The following is a 22,696-nucleotide window of genomic DNA, read 5'->3' as shown; positions in this document are numbered from 1 at the left end:
ATTGAGGAGGATCGAGCAGGAACATATCCGACATTATTTCTGGCAAAGGGGCGGTCACTCCTTCGAAGCAGCTTGCCTCTTGCATATCATGCACTAGGCCAGGCAGTGGAAATTCACGGACAGATAAGCCAGGCAAAGTGTCTGCTCTCGGAGAACATTTTGGCCAGGCTGAGAAGTAAGACATAGCTGTAAATAAATGTAATATGAATGGAAGAGTGACAAACATTCTTATGAAAATAGAGGTAAAGTGCCAGGAAAGGTCTGGAAAGGGAGAAAATTCTTTATTTAAAAATGTCCCCAACTTTTTCCTTAAAGAAGTTAGAGGGGTGCCTGGGTGGCTAGGTCGGTTAAATATCTGACTTCTGCTCGGGTCATGATCTCAGTTAGTGAGTTCAGGCCCCACATCGGGCCCTGTACTGACAGCTCAGAGCCTGGAGGCTGCTTCGGATTCTGTGTCTCCCTCTCTCTCTGCCCCTCCCCCGCTCATGTTCTGTCTGTCTCTCTCAGGGATGAATAAACGTTAACAATTTTTTTTAAAAAAATTACAAATGAAAAGTTGAAAGAATAATACAATTATCGCCACATACCCTTCACTGGGATTGACTCATTGTTAATACTTTGCCAGATTTCTTTTATCTTTTCTCTCTCTCTCCCTCTGTCTCTCTCTCTCTCTCTCTCTCTCTCTCAGTCTCACTCTCTCTCTCACTCTCTCTCTCTCTCTCTCTCTCTCTCACACACACACACACACACACACACACACACACACACACACACTTCGCTTCTAAATACTGTAGCATGTAGAGAGATCACCTTTCTGTGGGATCAGGGAAGACATGGGGAGGATTTGGCGTACGGGCTGTGTCGTAAGGGTCAGTTGTAATGTAAGCACATGGAACTTGGAAAGAGGAGCACGTCAGGTGGAAGAACAGGATGCTCGAAGGTGTGGCGTGGAGAGCGCAAGAAGAGCAGGGCATTTGGGGCAGGAGAGCTGTTAGGAGTTGTTTGTAAAGAGGGGAGGACAGAAGTCATGGGAAAGGATGAGATTCAGACTCACCCCACTGAGGCATGTTGGAGGAACCAGACAAGAAAGGGGTGGTCAAGAAGGAGACTACAGAAGAAGGCAGAGAGGCAGGGGATGGGGCCGGGGAAGAAGGAAGAACTGGCCAGTGAAGTCAGTGCAGTAGGTCGTGGTTTCTCAAAGCCTGGCCTTCCATGTGTGTCATCCACCTCAACTTGGGTTAGATGTGCAAGTACTTGGATCTCTCACCTCGGACCTACTGATTGGAAACTCTGGGCATGGGGCCCTGTAATGCATATTTTACCCAGACCTCCTGGATGCCTACTAAATAGGAGAACCCTGGCTTATAAATTTGCTATTGAGTCCTCGAAGAAAGCAATTTCAGTCAAATTGTGAGGACAAAAGCCAGATTAAAAATAGTGACATGGAGGGTCGCCTGGGTAGCTCAGTCCGTTAAGCGGCCGACTTCGGCTCAGGTCCTGATCTCGCGGGCCGTGAGTTCGAGCCCCGCGTCGGGCTCTGTGCTGACAGCTCAGAGCCTGGAGCCTGTTTCGGATTCTGTGTCGCCCTCTCTCTGACCCTCCCCCGTTCATGCTTTGTCTCTCTCTGTCTCAAAAATAAATAAACGTTAAAAAAAATAAAAAATAAATAAAAATAGTGACATGGCCTTATATACTGTGAAAAATTTATATGTGCATGTGTGTACGAAATCCATGTTGAAAGACACACGTTGCATCCTCGTAAGATGAAAAGACTGCAAACAGCCCAATGGTAAAGAAATTATTACTCCTTATTTCACAGTTCTTTAAAAACGAAAAGGGCTATCTTCAAAATTTATTTAGTAAAGCAAGATGCATAACTATGTTTACTGTGGTACCATTTGTATAAAAAGAATAATGATATGTATTGCATGGCATATTTCTAGAAGGATACACAAGAAATTATGAAAGATCCTCAAGAGACTGTTGGTTGTTTAGAGAACTATGCAGGGTGGGGGGGAGGTGTTTTCAGTTAACTCTTTTGTGCCTTTTGAATTTTGTGCCATAGCATTACAAACTCAAAGCAAGTTTTAAGTATTAAACATGAGCCAAAAGGATTCATATAACAACAAATGATCAGAAAGTTGAGTCACTGAATCTTTTCAGTCTGTATTTACATCCTTCCTCTGACCGGGAGCTCATTATTTATGAAACAGGCCACCCCACTGTGGTATAGGGTCCAAATTCTTCCTCATCCTGAGATGCTGTTTCACAAGCTGTGTTCAGGTGAGGGGCAGTAAAGGTCCTGCCTGAGAGATTTCTCTCTTGCTCTCTCCCTGTCAAAGCCTGTGACTCCACCCTTCTAGAAGTGTTGTGCAGAGAGTGGTTTTCTGTTGTAAAAATCAGTTCACTTCAATTAAATATCTTTTTGCTCAAATTAACGTGAATCCTAATTAACCTGCCTTTGAATCATTTGGCGATAGCATCTCAAGATGCCTTGAGAGAGAATCGAGGGAGGAAGGAGGGCTTGAACTGGGGGACTGGAGGGGACACAAAGAACTAGCCTTGCAGGGGGAGCAGCTGGGGGTGGGGGTAAAATGGGCGTGGCTTTGTTGGCTGTGCCATCAAGGTGAGGAAGGGCTTGGGGTCAGAGAAAGGAGCAACCCTAGAGACCACGGTGATGAGGAAACTCCCTTAGATTTTCACAGCACTGTACAGTTTCAGACCTAATCTCATTTTATTTTTTTAAACATCTATTTATTTATTTTGAGAGCGAGAGAGAGAGAGAGAGTAGGAGCAAGCGAGCAGGGGAGGGGCAGAGAGAGAGAGGGAGAGAGAATCCCTGCTCTGACAGTGCAGTCCCCGACTCAGAGCTCGAAGTCACATACTGTGAGATCATGATGAGCGCTGAAATTGAGCTGGATGCTTAGCCAACTGAGCCACTCAGGCGCCCCAGACATAATCTCATTTTAAAGTGGCGCACTACTGAGGTAGAGATTGTTGTGCCTATTGAAAAATGAGGCAAGTGAGGCTTAGAAAGGGCAAACAATTTGTCCAAGGCCACGGGGCTGGGATTTGCATCAAGTACCTGACTCTGAACTTCCTGTACATTTTTTTCCCTCGCTGCGCTTTCCCCTCATTTGGCTTCCAGTTTCCAAGAAAGCTCTGTCTTTTTTCTTACATAACTTCACTTTTGAGTCGATCCTATTTAATCCTTGCTTCCGAGGCTCTTAGGCCCCCCACTCCACCTTTCTGCAGCCTCTGACATTCACCTTCTCTTAATGTGGGAACACCTCCTCCATCTTGGAAGAACACCTCTGCGTGGCCGTCCTGTCTGCTACCTGCTTCCCCTATTCCTGTTCATCCCACCTTCCCCCACCACACTCCCCAGCTGAGAAGCCTTCTGTCTGTCTCCAAGTCTTGGCTCACCCCAGCGATCTAGCTTTCTGCCCTTCCCTCCATTAGTCGGGCCTCTCAAAGGGATACAGGACCTCTTTACGTCTGAATCTGGTGGCCTTTGCTCAGCCTTCACTCTCCTTGTCCTCTCTGTGACTTGAATGTTGAGTGCTACGGCTGGAGTTCTGTCTGTCTTGGCCCCGATAATACATAACTTGACCTCATTAGGTGTTCATGACTTGATCACAGTGACATACACATCGTGGTTGGCCTCTTCCCTCACCAGGCGCCTTCCTTTGGGCTCCACCTTAACTTCCCCCTACACACCCTCCTCTCGCACAAGGCTTGCCTTGTTCCTCTTTTCAGAGTCAGCATCCATCTGTCTTCCAACTCGTGACACCTATACCAAATCTTCCCTGGCTGACTTACCGATTTCTCTCCTTTTCATCAAGTCTTACAGAACTTATAGTCTGGGATAGTCAGTTTAGTATCTAATTATCTACATTTCACAATAGCAAAAACTGTAACATCTCTCTTCTTTCTTGAGGATAGAACTGTACCAAACACTCCCTTATTTCCCATAGCATACATAAATAGCACCATCCATGGCGCGCGCGCACACACACACACACACACACGTACGTACGTATGTATATTCATCCAGAGTATATAGTTGGTGCTCACTTTATGTTTGTTGATATGCAAGCAGGTAACAAATTTTGAGGATAAATCTGATCAGAGCAGCTCATTCTGCTGTATTATCTTGATGACTTCAGCTACTCAAAGCAATCTTGGCTCCTAAGAGGTTCGGCTAAAATGAAGGCAAGAGTATGGATAAAGAGGGAAATGTGTTTTTAGAAAGGTAATTTTCTCTTAATGCATTAGACAAATATTTGTTGAGTATTTATCATGGGACTGGCACTAGGATTAGAGTGACCTTGAGGCAGACAAGGGCCTCCTCTTATGGGCTTGCAACCCCGTGGAGCAGACAGGCAATTAGGCACTAAACAGAAAAACAATAAGATAAATCCAAACGATGTCAAGTACTATGAAGAAAATAGAGGAGCAGCGTTATAGAGTTTGCTTCTGGTCCTGGGCTGAGGTGGGAAGAGGAGGAGGAAGATAACTCTAGACGGGGTGGTCAAGGCAGGTATTTGAAGAGTTGGCACTGGACTGAAATCTGAATGAGAAGGAGCTGGCAATGTGCGGGACAGTGTGTGGGGCAGCACTGGAGATCGAGGGCACAACAAATAGCAAAGGCTGTCAACCGGGAACAAGCTTGGTTTGTTGAAATGGAAAACGTTGAAGACTAAAAGAATATGGAAAACTATGGTAGACTCTGTGAATAAACCTAATGTGTACGTATGTATATGCAGACATACCCAGAGTATCTGTAGGAGAAAATAAAGAATTATATTATGAGATTTTAAGTAATTCCCTAAAAGTGCTATATAAATGGAAGTGTCAGAAAATCTAAATTTCTTAGGTTCTCAAGAAAATCACAAATTCTCTCATTTTTTAAAAATGTTTATTTATTTTTGAGAGAGAGAGAGAGAGAGTGAGAGAGCAGGGGAGGGGCAGAGAGAGAGGGAGACATAGAATCCGAAGCAGGCTTCAGGCTCCAAGCTGTCAGCACAGAGCCTAACTCGGGGCTCCAACCCATGAACCATGAGATCATGACCTGAACTGAAGTCAGATGCTTAACCAACTGAGCCACCCAGGTGCCTTTATCTCATCATTCTTGAATCCCACCATGTAGCATAATACCAGGCACAGACAGAAGACACATGATAAATATTTGATAAATTAATGCCTGAAGGCAATGAATGAATGAATGCCTAAGACCGAAAGGTTATGTGTTCATATTGTCTACTTTTAGGCTGTCTTTCTGTCTTAATTTGGCATTGCCTCTGCACCCAAATACCATCATATAAAATGGAAGAAAAATGCTGATATTTAAGAAAACCACCCATATGGTCTTTAATAATTCTAAGAACCAAGAGGAAAACAGAGTGGGGAGATTGGCAAGAGCACACTTATGTATTTATATATTGTTTGTGTTTTAGAGGGAGAATGCTGATTTCTTGTTGTACGCTATGTCGCTCTAATCTGGAGGCTAATGCTTCTGCAATTTCTTGGAAAAGAGCTCTTCACGTCCCAAAATAAGGAAATAAGTAGCTGTCTTCATCTTTAATCAGAAAAATCTTAAAATGCAAAATACATTGTTTAAAGAGGAAAAGATAAATGTTTTCCATCAAATCATCGACATTATGTTTTTTAAATCCCAACTTGCGGGGCGCCTGCGTGGCTCAGTCGTTAAGCCTCCGACTTCAGCTCAGGTCATGATCTCGCGGTCCGTGGGTTGGAGGCCGTGTCGGGCTCTGTGCTGACAGCTCAGAGCCTGGAGCCTGTTTCAGATTCTGTGTTTCCCTCTCTCTCTGACCCTCCCCCATTCATGCTCTGTCTCTCTCTGTCTCAAAAATAAAAATAAATGTTAAAAAAAAATTTTTAAAAAAATCCCAACTTGCTTTGTAAATCAAAGATAGACCCATTTATTTTAAAAGCAAGCTCTTGAAAAAATCTTAGGGGTTAATAATCAAGTTAATGTGGTAATTCTAAACCTCATTGATTTGTATTTATTTTGAGAAATCTTACTATGTGCTTAGTGCAGAACTGAGAGTTATTATATTCTGGGCAAAGTCACTTGTCTGTTGTAGGAACTACAAACTGGAAATTGTAATTCACATGTAAAAAAAAAGGGTTTATTAAGAAATGTCAATTGTCATGAGACTGCCTCTGTTTCTGGAAAGGTCTTGGTATATTTAGAACCAATCTTTCTATCTGAATCAATTTTTGAACCAGTGACAAAATTATAATACTATCTATTATCTGCCTAGATACACTTGATTTAATTATTATTTTTCTAAAAAATAAATTACGTACTGTCAGAATTACAGGAATATTAATAGCTGAGGTTTTGAAAGCATTACATGAACGTATATAATATTCATAATTATTGGGTGACATACCCAATTGTTCATGGCATTTATATGCTCTTTACATAATCAGGGCTCCTACTGGAGTGAAAAAGAATTTTCTGTGCTTGACATTTGGATGAACGTTTGGTGGGGAGAAAGCATACCTTTTCCCTAAGTTTCTGTAGCACGCATTTGCAAACAGTACTTTGTAGATAAACTTCCAAGAAAATGGCTTTCACATTTGCCGGCTGTGCGTGGAGCTGGGACATGTTTGGGTTTGCAAGATGAAACAAATAAATGTTTATCAGTTCTCAAGCCAGGGTTTTAGTTAATGTCCTTCCATCCCTTCCCATCCCCTCCAGTCCCCAACTGCAGTTAAAGTTCAACCATTTAGGTTTTAAGTGCAGCACAGTGAGACTATGATTGATACCATGGGGCACTGAAACTGTGCTTTACTATTGGGTTCAGGCAGCCAGGCAAGAGGAGAGCGGTGCCAACTCTATTATAAAATCCCTGTTAAGATAGTTTTGGGAGCTGCCAGCTCAATGTCGCACAGAAGGCAGAGTCTCGTGTCGTTTAGTTTGTATAGGATCAGGAGGCCATGAATCAAAAAGAGCCCATTGGACCTTTACTAAGAATCTCTCCCATTAAAAGGACCTAGTCTAAGTGTGTCCAGGTACAGTCTCGTGTGTTGTAGCTCATTTGACCTTTAAAGACCTTCTCTACCGGGTGGCTGACCGCTACAGCTCCACCAGGGAGGATTTAGTCTATTTATCGTAGTATATTGCCAGCGGATCTGTCCTACTCAAGCGGTCCTTGTAAATATACACATTCCATCAGCCCAGCTCTCTTAGTTGGGACTTGGAGCTGACAAAGGCCACAATTATCATTGCATCCTGCCTGTCTGAGTGCGGTCCGCTGTGTGTGATGAATGGGTTAATTACACTGACCCAAGTGTGAACCCTAATACCTTAGGAAATACACATCAGAACACTTTTCTCTTTTGGATTCTGTAGTACTAGGAAGGTTTTATGAGGGAGTAGAAAAGAACCAGTCTGTACTGAGGCCCCCCGTGAGTTATAGTCACTACAGAAAGATTTCTGTATGAAATCCATGGTCAAAAATAACGGACAATGGCATAGTTCCCCAGAGTGGTCATTGATTTGCTGATAGAAAGCTGTGTTTTATACATTCTGGCCAAGATAAGCCTATTGTCGGTAACAACAATAACAATAGAAGAAGTCAAGTGTTCCCAGGAAAGTATACTTTTATTTGTTGGTTTGACCTAAAGATCAGCATTTGACGACGACGCTGTAGTCTTTAGAGCTCCATCATGTTGCTTCTCTCTCCCCATCTGGCCTCTGACTTCCGTGATTATAGGACTACAATTGGTGCATCTGTCCTAGTCCCTAGCACAGTCTCAGGAACATAGTAGGTATTTAAAAATATTTGTGGCACACATCAATGTTCTCTGCAGTCAGGGCATCTCCAGGAGCAGCAGACTGCATTTGCTGTCTACTTTTACCCTGAAAGTTCAGGAGGAGAGACAGGCCTGGTGTAGTCTTTCTCAGTGGTCTTTATCACTCAGTTCCCCTGAATCACTTGACATTTGAATTCTGAGTCCTTTTTCTCTACCATTACAAAATAATGATAGTCCATAGTCTCATCCCAGTGTCTGTGAGGGCTTTGTTTCACACATGTCCTCCAGGTTCAGTGCCGTGTTCTATGTTCTCATGACCTCTGTACTTGACCACCCTGTGTTGGTTATTACTGGATTACTCCTCTGTCCTCCCCTTGGACCGTCCACTACATGAGGCAGGGGTCTGGCTTTGTTCTCTGTCCTCAGTGTCTAATGTTGTGTTTGACTTACATGGGCTTGTGTTGATGTTTATAGGATGAATAATAAGAATGAATGAATGAATGAATGAATGGAAGATATCCATGGTTACATCATCTCTAGGCACTTGTTTTCATATGATGGCTGGAAAAGTGAGGGTCTGTGGCACAGTGCACAAGGTTGTTGTAATTAGCATGTCACTAAGACATTTCATCTTAGCCTTATTGTTGATGTGGTGCGTTATTGCTGTGTTTCTCGTGACCAAGTAAGAGGCTCAGAAATAAAATTAAAAAATGATCTTTGTATCGATATAGCACTAAAAATGAGATATCTGCTTGTATAAATTACCAAAAACCTACAGGCAATAGAGCTTAAAATGATTTAGATCAATCCTGGTAGTAAAATCAAAGATTTGAACGGCCTTTAAAATGCAGCTCATGCCAGCGGCTCTTTGCTTTTGCAGGACTGTTCTTTTTGATGTTGCTGTGACACAAAAGGTCAAGGGTTTGAGAGTGAATGACAATTTTCAGTGGGACCAAATAAAACATGGGTCACATAATGCATCTATGCAGTTGTTTTCAGAATATTTAATAATTTACATTTTCATCCTTCAGGGAAGGATTTTAAAAATAATTTTAAGAAAAAAGTTGAAAACCAAAGACAATAAGTGACTTGTCTGAGGTCTCTTAGCTGGTTAATGTTGGAGCTAGAACTAAAACTTTGGGCTTTTGGGGGGAGCCTGACTGGCTCAGTCTGTGGGGCCTGCAACTCTGGATCTCGGGGTCATGAGTTTGATCCCCACATTGGGTGCAGAAATTACTAAAAAAATTAAATAAACTTGGGCCGCCTGGGTGGCTCAGTCGGTTGAGCGTCCAACTTTGGCTCAGGTCATGATCTCGCGGTTGACGAGTTCGAGCCCCACATTGGGCTCTGTGCTGACAGCTTAGAGCCTGGAGTCTGCTTCCGATTCTGTGTTTCCCTCTCTCTCTGCCTCTCCCCCGCTCATGCTGTCTCTCTCTGTCTGAAAAATAAAGATAAACATTAAAAAAATTTTTTTTAATTAAATAAACTTAAATAAAACTTAGGGGTTTTTCTACAGATAAACTTATTGATGGATTCATCACATGTTTATTGAATGCCTATTCTCCACCACACTCTACATTAGGTACGCCTAATACAAAAATAGTAAGAAATGGCCTCAAATCTCAAAATTAATAGTCAAGGAGGAAAAACAGATATATAAACAAATAACTATTTCAGTGCAGTAGTGTGCAAGGGGAAATGTTCCCTACTTTTGTTTTTGGTTTTGTTTTATCCCACAGGTCAGAGATTTGAGAAAGTGATGTAATATTAGAAGTGACAGCTTTAATACGTTGAAGAGATAGCGGTTTACACATCTGATTTATGCATGTTTGAAAAATAGGTAAAACTTTGCTGATATGCCTAAAGGAAAGCATCAATTGTCTATTTCAAGATTTAATAGGAAAACAACAGTTTTTATATATTTAAATTATAAATTGCAATATATATAATGTTTCATGTGCTCAGCATGTTCTTATTTCAGCATATCCAAATGTTCTTCACTTGTCCTTATAAGATTGTGTAGTGTTGTGATTCCAAGTCTTAGGCTTATACATTTTTTAATAGATCCTTTTTATGGTGACTTGTGACCTTTTCCTTTCTTTCTCCCACCCTCAGATTTTCATCACTGTGAATTGCCTGAGTACAGATTTCTCGTCCCAGAAAGGGGTGAAAGGACTTCCTTTGATGATTCAGATTGATACATACAGTTATAATAATCGTAGCAATAAGCCCATTCATAGAGCTTACTGCCAGATCAAGGTCTTCTGCGACAAAGTGAGTAAAGATCATAAAGGTATCTTTGTTATTAGATACTACTTTTAATGACGTTTCCCCCTTGTTACCTTCTCTTGTCTGATGGTGTCAAATTAATTACCTTATCACACTGGGAGTTGTAATCTGTCATTTTCAATTCCTGTTAGATATCTAGGGAGTCATCAGTCAACTCTATTCTTTTATTAGTCAATCAGTTTCACCACTAATTTAATGGCTGATTGATACTGCACTGTACTATCAGTTTAATTCACTTAGATAACTGAAATAATAGATTAATAGTTTTTACCGGGTATAAGCCTGTCCCAGAGCATATCAGTATAAGCTGTATTATTTTATGGGTTAAATGGGGTCTCATTTAGAGCTTTTTGGAATAGAAATGGCACCTATAAAATAAGCTTATTAGTAAACATGCACTCAGGAGGAGATACAGTTTTTTTAATCACTCTGAATCCCACTATAAGAGATACAACAATTAGAATAGCAAAGCTTAAAACCCTATGATTATGTGACATGAGATCCTTACAAATCCCAAATATGAGTGGGAATAAGCAACAACAGTTTTGAGACCCGTATGGTATCAGCATCACGAGGGAAAACAGTGGGGCTACTTGATAACCAAAGAACCGGTAACCTACAAAATCTCCCCCAGGTACTCACTAGAGAGTGAAGTGTGCCATCTGAGGACTGTATGTGAAACTGGGGTGGGAGGGTACAGATTCTGTAGACTCCAATTTGCTATTGCTGTTGGGTGCAAAGGGATGGAACATTGAAGTGTTTGGGGCTCTATGAACTCCAGAAAGTTATAAATTTAAGTTCCCTTCTAGGGCAAAACTCTGCACTGAGAAAAAGCTGCTAGGAGTAGAATCCAAGTTGAATTGGACTCCTCCCACTCCTCCCCCCTCCCCCCCCCCAAAAAGGTATAAAGTAAAGAGAAATTCCAAATAAAAAGGGTGAAGAGAAAGGATATGGAGTAGACAGCTCTCAGGAAATACAAGACTGTTTTTTTTTGTTTTTTTTTTTTTTATCACTTTGTGAACACATCTGAAGAGAGAGCATGAGAGCCATGAAGCTAGCAGAACTATCCGGGTCCATTCATTTCACTTAAAAATGACCATCAGGAAAGAAAAACAGTTGAATCCCAATGGGTATCTCATGAAAAATAGAGACTGAGATCGCACTGACTTCCCTGTGGACCTACCCATGAAACGGGTGAAACCTATAGCTTAATGTTCCAAAATGAGCTAAATGCAATTAAGAAACACACAGAAGTCATGAAGACCAACATAAATCACACACAAAACTCAGGCATGACATGTCTTGAGAATAGAGTGATTTGAAAAGAGTTGTGATAGAATTCAGAAATAAACAATTAAAATATTTCAGAAGTAAAGCCTATACTAGAAGCAAAACAAGAGTGAATAAATATACCAGGGGATGCCTTAGGAGAAATATGCAAGTTGGAAAGAGCAAAACTTTAAAAATCAAAAGAAAAAAAAGAGAGATGAGAAAGAAAATAATAGATATAAGAGAGTGGTAAAGAAGATCCAATATACATATAATAGGCGTCTTTGAGGTAGAAAACTAAAACAATGGAACAGGGTTTCAGCGGCAGAAGCAAGATGGGTGAAAGAGTGGTGGTCGTGGCCCTGGAGGTGGTAAGAAGGATGACAAGGACCAGAAAATGAAATACGAACCTCCTGTGCCAACTAGAGTGGGGAAAAAGAAGAAAACAAAGGGACCTGGTGCTGCCAGCAAGCTGCCACTGGTGACCCGTCACACTCAGTGCCGGTTAAAATTACCGAAATTAGAATTAAAGACTCTCTTCTTGTGGAGGAAGACTTCAGTAGGAATCAGGAACAAATGAAGACTTTAGAAGAAAAGCAAGAGGAGGAAAGATCAAAGGTGGATGATCTGAGGGGGACCCCAATGTTGGTAGGAATGTTGGAAGAGATCATTGATGACAGTCATGCCATCGTGTCTACATCTGTGGGCTCAGAACACTACGTCAACATTCTTTCCGTTATAGACGAGGATCTGCTGGAACCAGGCTGCTCAGTCTTGCTCAACCACAAGGTGCATGCTGTCATAGGGGTGCTCATCGATGACACGGATCCCTTGGTCACAGTGATGAAGGTAGAAAAGGCTCCCCAGGAAACCTATGCTGATATTGGGGGGGGGGGGTTGGACAACCAAATCCAGGAAATTAAGGAATCTGTGGAGCTTCCTCTCGCTCATCCTGAATATTATGAAGAGATGGGTATAAAGCCCTCAAAGGGAGTCATTCTCTACGGTCCACCTGGCACAAGTAAAACCTTATTAGCCAAAGCAGTAGCAAACCAAACCTCAGTCACTTTCTTAAGAGTGGTTGGCTCTGAACTTATTCAGAAATTCCTAGGTGATGAGCCCAAACTGATGCCACTGGAACAAAAACATATGACTCAAATTCCGGTGGTGAGAGAGAAATTCAAAGAACAACGTTGGAACTGTTGGACCAGTTGGATGGATTTGATTCAAGGGGTGATGTGAAAGTGATCATGGCCACAAATTGAATAGAAACTTTGGATCCAGCACTTATCAGCCCAGGCTGCATTGACAGGAAAATTGAGATCCCCCTGCCTGATGAAAAGACTAAACAGCGCATCTTTCAGATCCACACAAGCAGCATGACACCGGCCAATGATGTAACTCTGGACAACTTAATCATGGCTAAAGATGACCTCTCTGGGACTGACATCAAGGCAGTCTGTACAAAAGCTGGTCTGATGGCCTTGAGAGCACGTAGAATGAAAGTAACAAACGAAGACCTCAAAACTCTAAAGAAAATGTTCTTTATAAAAACCAAAAAGGCACCCCTGAGGGGTTCTATCTGTAGCTACCACATTGGCCTTCAAGGAAATGGTGGGGAGTGTCCCAGCTCGAGGAGGGATGAGGCTGGGGAAGTTGCCCAGAGGGACCCATGTTCCAGTTGCCTTCATGTGTTGGCCACGTGCAGTGCTCTGCCCCCAATAAAGCAGGCTCCTTCTCAATAAATAAATAAGTAAACAAACAATCAAATAAATAAATTAAAAGACAGTTGAACTAAATCAATGCCAAAGATGATACATTGGGAAAACTTAAAATATAAACTATATGTATAAATAAATCTATGTATATTTAAACAGACTACCAGCACGTACTTGGGAAAACTGACGCAGGAAATCAACACCGAATTGTTAATTTATTAGACTTTAAAAATATTCTTGGGGCATATAAGTAGAATAGAATAGAATAGAATAGAATAGAATAGAATAATTAAAAAGTCACTATAAGGAAACCTTTGTCATCAAACTTTTCAATATCACTCTCAGGGACATTTAGGTAGCCTCCCCAGTAGAAGGGCCAGTAAGTCAATAGACACAGTTGTATAAATGAGAAAACAGTGGGTCAGCGGCACAGGTAACTTGTCTAAGTCACACAGCGAAAAAGTAGAGAGCTGGATGCAAATCCGGCCTGATTGCAAACCCATATTCCTTGAACTGATAAACAACCATATGCATAAAAAGCCAAAATGACAACTGAGGATTCAAAGCCTCGACAAAGAGCCAAGGTAGCCTGTTAAAAACAAAAGAGAACAAAGAAAAATCAGTACGTATCTTTAATTCAGCATACTGAACATGGAAAAAGCACATCCAAACGATGTGCAACAGGGAATTTTTTTAAAGTACAAGTGGGATAGCATTTAAATAATTTGAATTCCCTCACTGTATTCCAGATATTTCAAGGGAGATTGTAGAATTCCCCCCTCTGGGAATCTCCTTCTTAGAGGTGAGGAGTAAGATTAGGGACAAGGAGAAAGGAAGGGAAGGAGTAGAGACACTGGGCAGTCCAGTTACCCTTACATTAGAGCTGGAATTGACAGTGGGAAAGAGAGACCTCAAGGGATTCTCATATAATTAGTTTTGTCAACAGTGTTGATATGATAAATACTAAAACTCAAAACAAAAGAAAAATGAAGGATGAATAGTGTTGTTCACCCATGTCCTAGGACTCTAAGAAACTAGTGATATAAAGAGTTTCCAGGGGTAGTTTTTAGCTTACTTCTCCTGTTGTTAAGGATAAGGAAGAAATCTCAAGCAGAATGTATTAACCTTACCTGCTGGTAATTTTTCTAATAAGCTAGATATAAAATCTTCTGTAGTTTGGCATATATGCAGCTCTAATTTCAAAACCCAGGCAAAACTTACTCCTGGGAGATTGAAAAGAGAAAAAGTTTAATTTTTCCACTTTTCAAATGGGTGCGCAAATGCAAAGGATTCATTTGAATTATCCTCTAAAGCAAAAGAGCTAAGAGCTATTCCATTTTAAAATATGATTCCCAATCACAGTTGAGAACGCTAAACAGATGTAACTCTGCACTATTTATAGTTCTCCGGTTTGATTTATGATTAACACACCTGTGAGATACAAATAAAGACCTTCTCTAATTTATTTTTGATATTATGATACTTCTTTGAAATACATATGTTTATGCATTAAAAAATTCAGGATCTGTGTATATATCTACCTATATCAATACCTATGTCTCTGTCTTTATATCTGTATTTAATTACTTCCATTATCTTTGCTGAAAAACAAGAATTGTATTACTGTAAACAGTAACTATGCATTGTGTAAAACTTGAGAAATGAAGCCATGTTCTTTTTTTTTTTTTTAAGATTTTTTTTCTCTTTATTAATTTTTGTTTGGAAAGATCTTGGAAGTGACGATTGTTGAAGATGATGAAAAGCTAAAGATGCCCCTGCAAACTATCTTGGTACCTTGGCCAACTTTCAATCTGTTAAGGACACATTCTTAAAATAAATTCAGGGGAAACAATTTAAGTGTCAAATAAAACAAGGATAGCCATCACCCCTCAAGAAGTGGCCACAGTGATCACAAAATAATCAGGAAATCTTCAGGCATATTTTTCAAATCTCACACTCCAAAGTGAACATTTAGGCAGGGGAAATTATTTTCAAATGACAAATTTGGTCTTCATAGAAAATTGTACTGTTCTGGAAGTAGACTTTTTGCACTTTGATAAGAGTGGAAAGAATGTCTTAGAAGCTTCGGTCACAGATAATCAAAGGAAGGAAAGGAATTCATGGAAGGTCATGTTCAAGGAAGCTTTCTTCATCTTAATTAAATGTATCTAAGCTTTTCTGGGTCATTGTGAAGTCAACGGTTGATTTTAGAAATGGGAACTAGAAATGTTTGGATACCATCAGACTTGTTATTTTATCGTGCCGATATCTGGGCGTTCTGGGCAGGAAATTTCTTATATTGACATGGCAGCAAGACTGGGCTCTATGGGGAGCCACTCTTATGTTTTATGTTAATCCATTTGGTTTGGCACATCAAAGAATGCCTGTAAAATAATAAGCAGGTGACTCTATTTCTTAAAAATTGTCATTGAACATATATAAGTCTTGAAACAGATTAATTCCAGACCTTTTTCTCATAGTAATAGTACCAAATAAAGCACTAATTTAGAAATACAACTGCCTGACCAACCTTAGGGTCTATCTTCAGTGAGTTGTAATTTATATAAAATTTCACACTTTAATTTATGTTAACTACTATATTGTACATAACTCCGAGTACATAGAAAAATGTCTGATATGCACCTAACAAAAAATGAATAATGGGAGACTTTTGCTTATGTTTCACACCAGTTTTGACAAGGTGAGGTCTGTACATTTAACACTTCATTATCTACATATAAAAACTGTACAAAAACTTAATATATCTTGAAGAAACTTCCAAAGGATATATTTCTATATTTTATTTCCCTTTTGATGTGAATTTCCATGATGTATAATTATCCATGACAATTCAAAACTTAAAAGTGAAGCACTATAAAACAGTTACTCCCTTTTGGTAGTGAGAAGTTTTTTGACGTAAAAACATATTTAAAATATCTGGTAAAAAAGGGATGCCTGGGTGACACAGTCGGTTAAGTGTCCCACTTCGACTCAGGTCATGATCTCACGATTCGTGAGTTCAAGCCCCACATCGGGCTCTGTGCTGACAGCGTGGAGCCTGGAGCCTGCTTTGGATTCTGTGTCTCCCTTTCTCTCTGCCCCCTCCCTCCTCGAGCTCTTTCCCTCTCTCTCAAAAATAAATAAACATAAAAAAGATTTTAAAAATACCTGGTTAAATTATTATATCTGTCCAGAATCTATGTAAAGCTCTTAGAACTCACCTGGCACAGAGTAAGTGCTATGAAGAATGGAGAGAGGAAGAAAAAGAAAACTGTTGTAGCATCTGTATTTGGAAGAGTGAGAAGAAAATGAGTTGGCAAAGCTGACAAAGAAGAGCGACTAATAATAATAATAAGAAGAAGAAGAAGAAGAAGAAGAAGAAGAAGAAGAAGAAGAATCAGAATCAGGGAATCTTTGAAGGCCAAGAAGGAAAGAGCTGTAAGGTGATGGTCAACTGGTTAAGCAGGGTGGGATCTGGCAAGAGAAGCCAATGAAAAAGTCAGATTACCAGGAACAGAGGAGCCCCAAGGAGGTGAATAGACCAAACTTTTTTCTGTTTGGTTGAATGAGCACCATCCCCAAGCACTTCTGCACACATTAAAACAAAAACCAAAATCACACTCGTATGTGCAAAATGATCTTACACTTAGTTTCCTTAGCCCTCCCCTCATTTCCATTACTGTAATGATTTTTAAAAGTTCCATGACAATGGGCAAAGGGGAGGTTTTCTAGGGAATTCACACTCAACTTGAATGCTCTCCCTGTGCCTAGGAACCATATTGATAGGGCAGCGCTTTATCTTAATGACATTTTATTATAATCACTAAAGTTACCTAACTCCCCTCCCTGGGATAGGAACCTGAGTCTGGTCGTTCTGTGTGGATTCAAAATTGAAGTTGTATAGATAGACAGGATTTCAAAAAAGGGGGCAATCTGGAAGAAGTGGGATCACTCAGAGGTGAAAATGTACTACAGACTGAGGATCTGTCTCCGCCTGCAGAACCGAGTCCTGACCTCGCCAGAGGAACGGAAACGGGGCTGCCTGCTCTCCCTTCATCCTCGTTTTGTGTCTTGTCCTAGAGGTTTGTATGCTGACAGTATTTTTGCATGCTCTGATAACATGCCTGGCATTGTTTTTCCCTGTCAGGGAGCAGAAAGGAAAATCCGAGACGAAGAGAGGAAGCAGAACAGGAAGAAGGGGAAAGGCCAGCCCTCCCAAACCCAGTGCAACAACTGTGAGTGTTGCTGAGGAGGGGTGGGCTCCAGCCAGGCCAGGTCCACTAGGGGAACAGGTGGAAGGAAGGGGGTGGTGGGCAAAACTGTGGGTATGTGAGGGGTGGCTTGCGTTTCCCTAGCCATAAAGACTGGGTGAATTTTCTCTGGGAGAAGCAAATGGAATCACATGATCACAGATTGTTTGTGTTGGGAGGGACTTTGTAATATCATGGAGACCAACATCCTCCTCCTCCAGACAAGGAATCTAGGGTGCAGAGAGGAACAGGAGGGCCCGAGAGGTGCGAGCCACCTCAGGAGTGCTCACCCGAAGTTCATGCTCTTTCCGTTAGTTTGGCAATAGGAGAGGGGGAGATGGTAAAGAGTGTTCACCTCTCTGGCTTTTGGGAAGCTTCAAACGAGAAAACAGAGAACTCAGACTAGGGCTCACAGCTAAGAGTTCTTAGTCACGTGTAACCCTCTCACGTCCAGCCTCTGATGGGAAGTTGGCCGCAATACCTTTACAGAAGAAGAGTGACATCACCTACTTCAAAACAATGCCTGATCTGCACTCGCAACCGGTCCTCTTCATACCCGACGTTCACTTTGCAAACCTGCAGAGGACAGGACAGGTAGGACCTATCTGCTAATATCCACCTGCCATCCATCCGCGGGGCCGGTGGAGCCTTGAGGCAGAATCGCATCAGGCAGTGTTGACCTTGAAAATAACCCCTGCACTCCATGCCTCCCATGAAAAGTCAGTCATTTTGTAAGAAAATGGATTTTTATGGAAAGGAATGTCTCAGGAGAGGAAGCTGAGGGGAAGAAGGGAATGAGCTGATATTAGTGAAGTGTTGACAAAGCAGTGAAAGAGGAAGAAAGTAAGGACACTGATAATCTGAGAAAAAGTTGTGTGCTGTCCCTGTGGTCTTGTGAGTTTAGCCTGATGCAACAGAGCTCCACCTCATGGTGGGAAATTAAATTGCACCTATAACTTCAGAAGGTTGCCCAAGAGAAAAACTTTATCGATTAAATAAAACCATATCAACAATTTTTCCCTTAGTAAATGAACAGTTCCCATTGAATAGGTAGATAATTTCACACCAAAAGAAAAAATGAGATTGTAGACATGCCTTTTTAAAAGTAATTTCCGTCTTCTCCTTATATCTACAAGTGAAATTAAAGAACTAGAATTAAGATAACATAAACACCCAATAATTAACTCATTATGGTAGCTCAAGTTGATGAAATATTATGTGGCCACTAAAATTTTAATTACGGAAATTATGTGGCAACAGAAGAACTAGTTATGATACTATTCAGTGCGAGAAAAAATTAGAATACCCATTTGTGTCTATACTGTGATCCCAGGTATGTACCTGATCTTGAAGGTAACAAGAAAATTGCAACACTTGATGAGGCGGGTTAAGTGATGGATGATTTTTTTCTTTCTTTAATATTTTTAGGATTACTTATTTTATGTGGTAAATTAAAATTGGGTGGAAAAAAAAAAAAAGGACTTCCCTAGCATTCTGCAGGTTTGTCTTTCACCAAATCAAATGGCTCTTAGTGAATCTTGTGTGGGTTAGTTTTCTTTCAAACTCAAAATCCTCTGACGAAAGGTTTGTTTTGAGAAATAGGGCCATACTGACACACTCAAGTTTTTCTTCCGTTCTGAGTGTTCAGACACTCGGAATTCACCTACAAGGAGAAATCATTATTAGCTCAACTTTCTCCTTAAGAATCTATTGTCTCCCAACCCCCAACACACATGTTGTTTCATTATAGGTATGAGACAAAGCAGTTATACAGCCGGGGTTCTTTGTTGCTGGTCATGACATAGCATGGTAACAAAACACTTCATAGTTTTTTTCTTAGAGTACATTCCACTAAAAACTAATTTAACATTCTTGTCTGACTTGTTTGATAAGAACAAGGACACAAAGGGGAAGGAAGAATGTTGAGGTTTATCAAGCTATGAGCGCCAGCACCTCATTTCATTCATTTGTTTAATTCCCAAGAACAACGGTGATTTATATATTTACGGTCTTCGCCCCATGGGACTTTATGAAGCTGGGTATGCACACTTTCCAGAAGAAGGGATAATTGAGTTAAATTGTTCTTACTGTTTACTGTCATGATTCTGGCTTCGGCTCTGTGTCAAAGCTGACAGCGTGACCTGTTCTCTTGGGAACACGTCTCTGAAATAGACAAAGGTATAAATGAATCTTCAGAGGAAAAGACCGAATCTGGCTGCTCACGGCTGTCAGCCCTCTGGCCGCACTTGGGCCTCCGTGTCTGAGCTAGGTTCCTAGCCTGTGACCAAATCAGAAGGGAAATGTCGCCTCTAAAATTTGTTGGTTGTAGCAGATGCGAAGCAGCTCAGCACCCCCAAGTTATTGGCGAAGTTAAGTTCTACAATCTGGGGCCACTTTTGCAGAGCCCTCAGGTTTCCCCTGTGGCCTCGAAGTCAGAGTTAAAGGGGTCAGTGAGGGAGCCTGCCTGAGCTTTGGGCAACAAAGGAACACAGTCAGCTGTGCTCTGGGACAATGCGCAAATATTCCATGGTTGATCAACTTACTTGGCCCAAGGACAAGAGCGCCTACGGTGGCTGCCTAGGGCTTAAAAGCTGCCTTGCCTTGGAACAGCTAGAAAGCAGGAAGATGCATCCAGAGGTAGGAGGGAAGCCGGCAGTGCCAAGGCCTGAGAAGTTGGCGTGGTGGGGGTGGAGACCGGCTTTGCCCTGCAAAACAGGATCTAGCAGTGGCCAGTTAAAATATGGACCGGTTTCACCATAAATGGGGACTTGGGTAGGGGAGGAAGGCAGGTGATGGTGTGCCGCTCAGGAATCACTGCAGACACAAGCCTTGTCAAAATCAGCCACGTCAAAGCCCTGTGCAGCTGGAAAGTGGGCAGCCCTCCAGCTCTCAGGGTCGATGAGAGACCCCCCCTCCCCCCAGCCATGTTGAGGGCTCGTCAGCTATGGCATAGCAATTCCTAGTCACCCGAGGACACGGGCTGGGGAGTGGGTATGTTCACTGTCAGCCTATGTGTCCCCTCCTCCTCCTCCATTACCTCATCGATGCACATGCGGATTGGAATCTTCATCAGACAATTATCATAAAGTATGAGGGAATGAACCCAGTGTGCAGGCACTATGGAGATCTTCAGTCTCCCTCGCCTCACATTAAATACCAAATGGTCACTGTGGCTTTTCTCTGGAATGGCTTTAGAAACAAGCAATAAGGGGAGTTTGGGAGAAATTGTGAGACACAGAGGCATCGTCTTTCCAGATAACGCACACTTTGCAGGCATCAGCCTTCCTCAAGGCACCTGAACCCAAGGATCACTGCACTCCTCCTCCGTACCCTCAAGAACAGTCTTCCCAGTTGTCATTTGTAAACAGCCTTCCTCCAGACCACAAGAGTGCTTGATATGAATTCAGGTTCCCAAATTCCATCCCATGTCTTCTTTTTTTTTTTTTTTTTTTTTTTTGTTTTTTTATTTTTATTAGAGAGAGAGTGAAAGGTAGCATGGGGGAGAGGCAGAGAGAGAGAGAATTCCAAGTAGGCTCCATACTGTCAGCACAGAGCCTGATGTGGGGCTTGAACCCACGAACTGTGAGATCATGACCTGAGTGGAAATCAAGAGTCGGACACTTAACCGACCGAGCCACCCAGGCGCCCCTAGTCCAAGTCTTTTGCATTAAAATCTCTGAAGAGGGTTCCGGGAATTTGCCTTTATGACAAAGGCTCCAGATATTTTTTATGCACTCTAAAGTTTGAGAAACACTGTCTAAAAATTAAAGCCATGCGATAAGCCCTACAGCCAACAAGGAAGAAACAGCAAGGTCATTGCGTGAGAGAAGAAGTGACAATTCAAGGACAGTGATAGGGACAGTGTCACAGAGGCTATCCAGGAGGGCAGGAAAACACTTAAGAAAGGCTGCTTCATTTTGGGGTCACCAATCAACTTTTCAGAGAGCTGTCCATGACCCTGTCATATAGACAGACAAGGCACATTTAAAGAAACTAGCAAAAAACAAACAAACAAACAAACAAACAAAAACAGGCCAGCATCAGGAACTTTTTCCCAAAAGTCCAGTTGTGTGGCCAGTGCCATGGCCCAGGCTCCCTCACTTACGTGGGTCGCTCTATATACACCCAAATAGACAGTCTCATTTCTAGAACATCACCGTGACAGATCCTCCAGAGCCACACTGAAACTTGGGGGAGGGAGGAAGAAAACATCTTACCTTTGCTGGTTTCTGTTAAGAAGAAACAAAATATACAACAATAGACATAAAAATTTTTAAGAGGAGGGGCACCTGGGCGACTCAGTGGCTCAGCGGTTAAGCGTATGACTCTTGATCTCAGCTCTGGTCTTGATCTCACAGTTGTGAGTTTGAGCCCCTTGTCGGGCTCTGTGGTGGGCGTGGAGCTTACTTTAAAAAAATTCAAAAAAAAAAAAAAATTAAGAGGAAAAAGTTCCTTGTGGAAATCTAAGTAATGAGTAGAATGACTCGTGCCCAAAGAGTTGCAGGTAACCAGCCTTGTCGTGTAGGAAATCTGGGCGTGGCAGCATCCCAGGAACTGCCAAGAGCCTTTGAGAAAGTTTGTAGGGAAGGCGGCAGTCTAGGCGAAGTGTAGGCGAAGCTGCTTTTCTCCCAGGCAGCTGGGGGAGGGGCGGTGACCAACCGCATTAGAACCGGAAGTGACTTTTGAAGTTAAACATGTAAACGTCTGATACTAACTGGGGGTATTGTTCTTCACCCAGACACAAATGGTCCTGAAGCACACAAAGAAAGCTCAAGAAAGGCCTGCAATTAATTTTTATAAATAATTGGGCCGAGAGATACATCCCACATCCCCTCTGGATTTCTGTAGTTTCATAAAAGAATATGGATGCTTCATAAGTTCTTTAAATCTGATACTGCCTGCCACCATGCTGACCACCTAAAGAAACCTGTTCCCAGAGGTCTTCTGGCCAGGAGCACCTCCTAGAGGCACATGATCTTTCCCCAGCCTGAAGACGGTTGACCGCTAAATGGCTGTGGTTGTGGGACGCCAGAATAACCCAGGCCTTTTCGGGGAGCCAGAAGAGGCCCGGGTGATGTTATGGCTGCGCGGCGTGGGACTCTCTTGCTCCCCTCTCTTTGCCAGAGCGCAGTAGCCGTAGGCAGCTCACCTCTGGACCCTCTGGGATCGGTTACTCACAGGCCTTGCTCCAGAGATACTGCTAAAATATTAGGTCCTGCTAAAATATTTCTTTAATATCAAAAGCCAGATTTGGCTTAGAGCTGTAGGTAATCTGATCAGAATGACTTGAGCTAATAATAACAATAATCAGATTTCTAATTTTACTTCCTTAAAATCTAAGAATTAATCCTAGGGAGAATATGAGGTTAAGTCTGTATT

The 22,696-nt window shown here is 41.8% G+C and overlaps 1 protein-coding gene, 1 long non-coding RNA gene and 1 pseudogene across 3 annotated transcripts in view; 2 read left to right on the top strand and 1 right to left on the bottom strand.

Annotated features, from left to right (window-relative positions):
* The window catches only part of GRHL2 (grainyhead like transcription factor 2), a 173,928-nt gene that overhangs the window by 122,092 nt on the left and 29,140 nt on the right, over positions 1-22,696 (top strand). For both annotated transcript variants that reach the window (XM_049633542.1, XM_049633539.1), the window contains exons 9-11: positions 9,907-10,065; positions 17,215-17,302; positions 17,772-17,911. In XM_049633542.1, the coding sequence (XP_049489499.1) occupies positions 9,907-10,065; positions 17,215-17,302; positions 17,772-17,911 (387 nt within the window). The remainder of the gene's footprint in view (positions 1-9,906; positions 10,066-17,214; positions 17,303-17,771; positions 17,912-22,696) is intronic.
* Positions 7,626-22,573, bottom strand: LOC125924789 (uncharacterized). The gene is made up of 3 exons (XR_007458572.1): positions 21,535-22,573; positions 19,406-19,480; positions 7,626-9,229 (listed from the first exon to the last, which is right to left on the bottom strand). It is a non-coding gene; the product is annotated as an uncharacterized LOC125924789 (long non-coding RNA).
* LOC125924778 (26S proteasome regulatory subunit 4-like) lies at positions 10,145-13,325 on the top strand (annotated as a pseudogene).

The sequence above is a fragment of the Panthera uncia genome, chromosome F2 (assembly GCF_023721935.1).
Source record: "Panthera uncia isolate 11264 chromosome F2, Puncia_PCG_1.0, whole genome shotgun sequence".
NCBI lineage: Eukaryota > Metazoa > Chordata > Mammalia > Carnivora > Felidae > Panthera > Panthera uncia.
The sequence above is the reverse complement of the archived record's forward strand: the minus strand, read 5'-3'. Positions and strand labels throughout refer to the sequence as shown.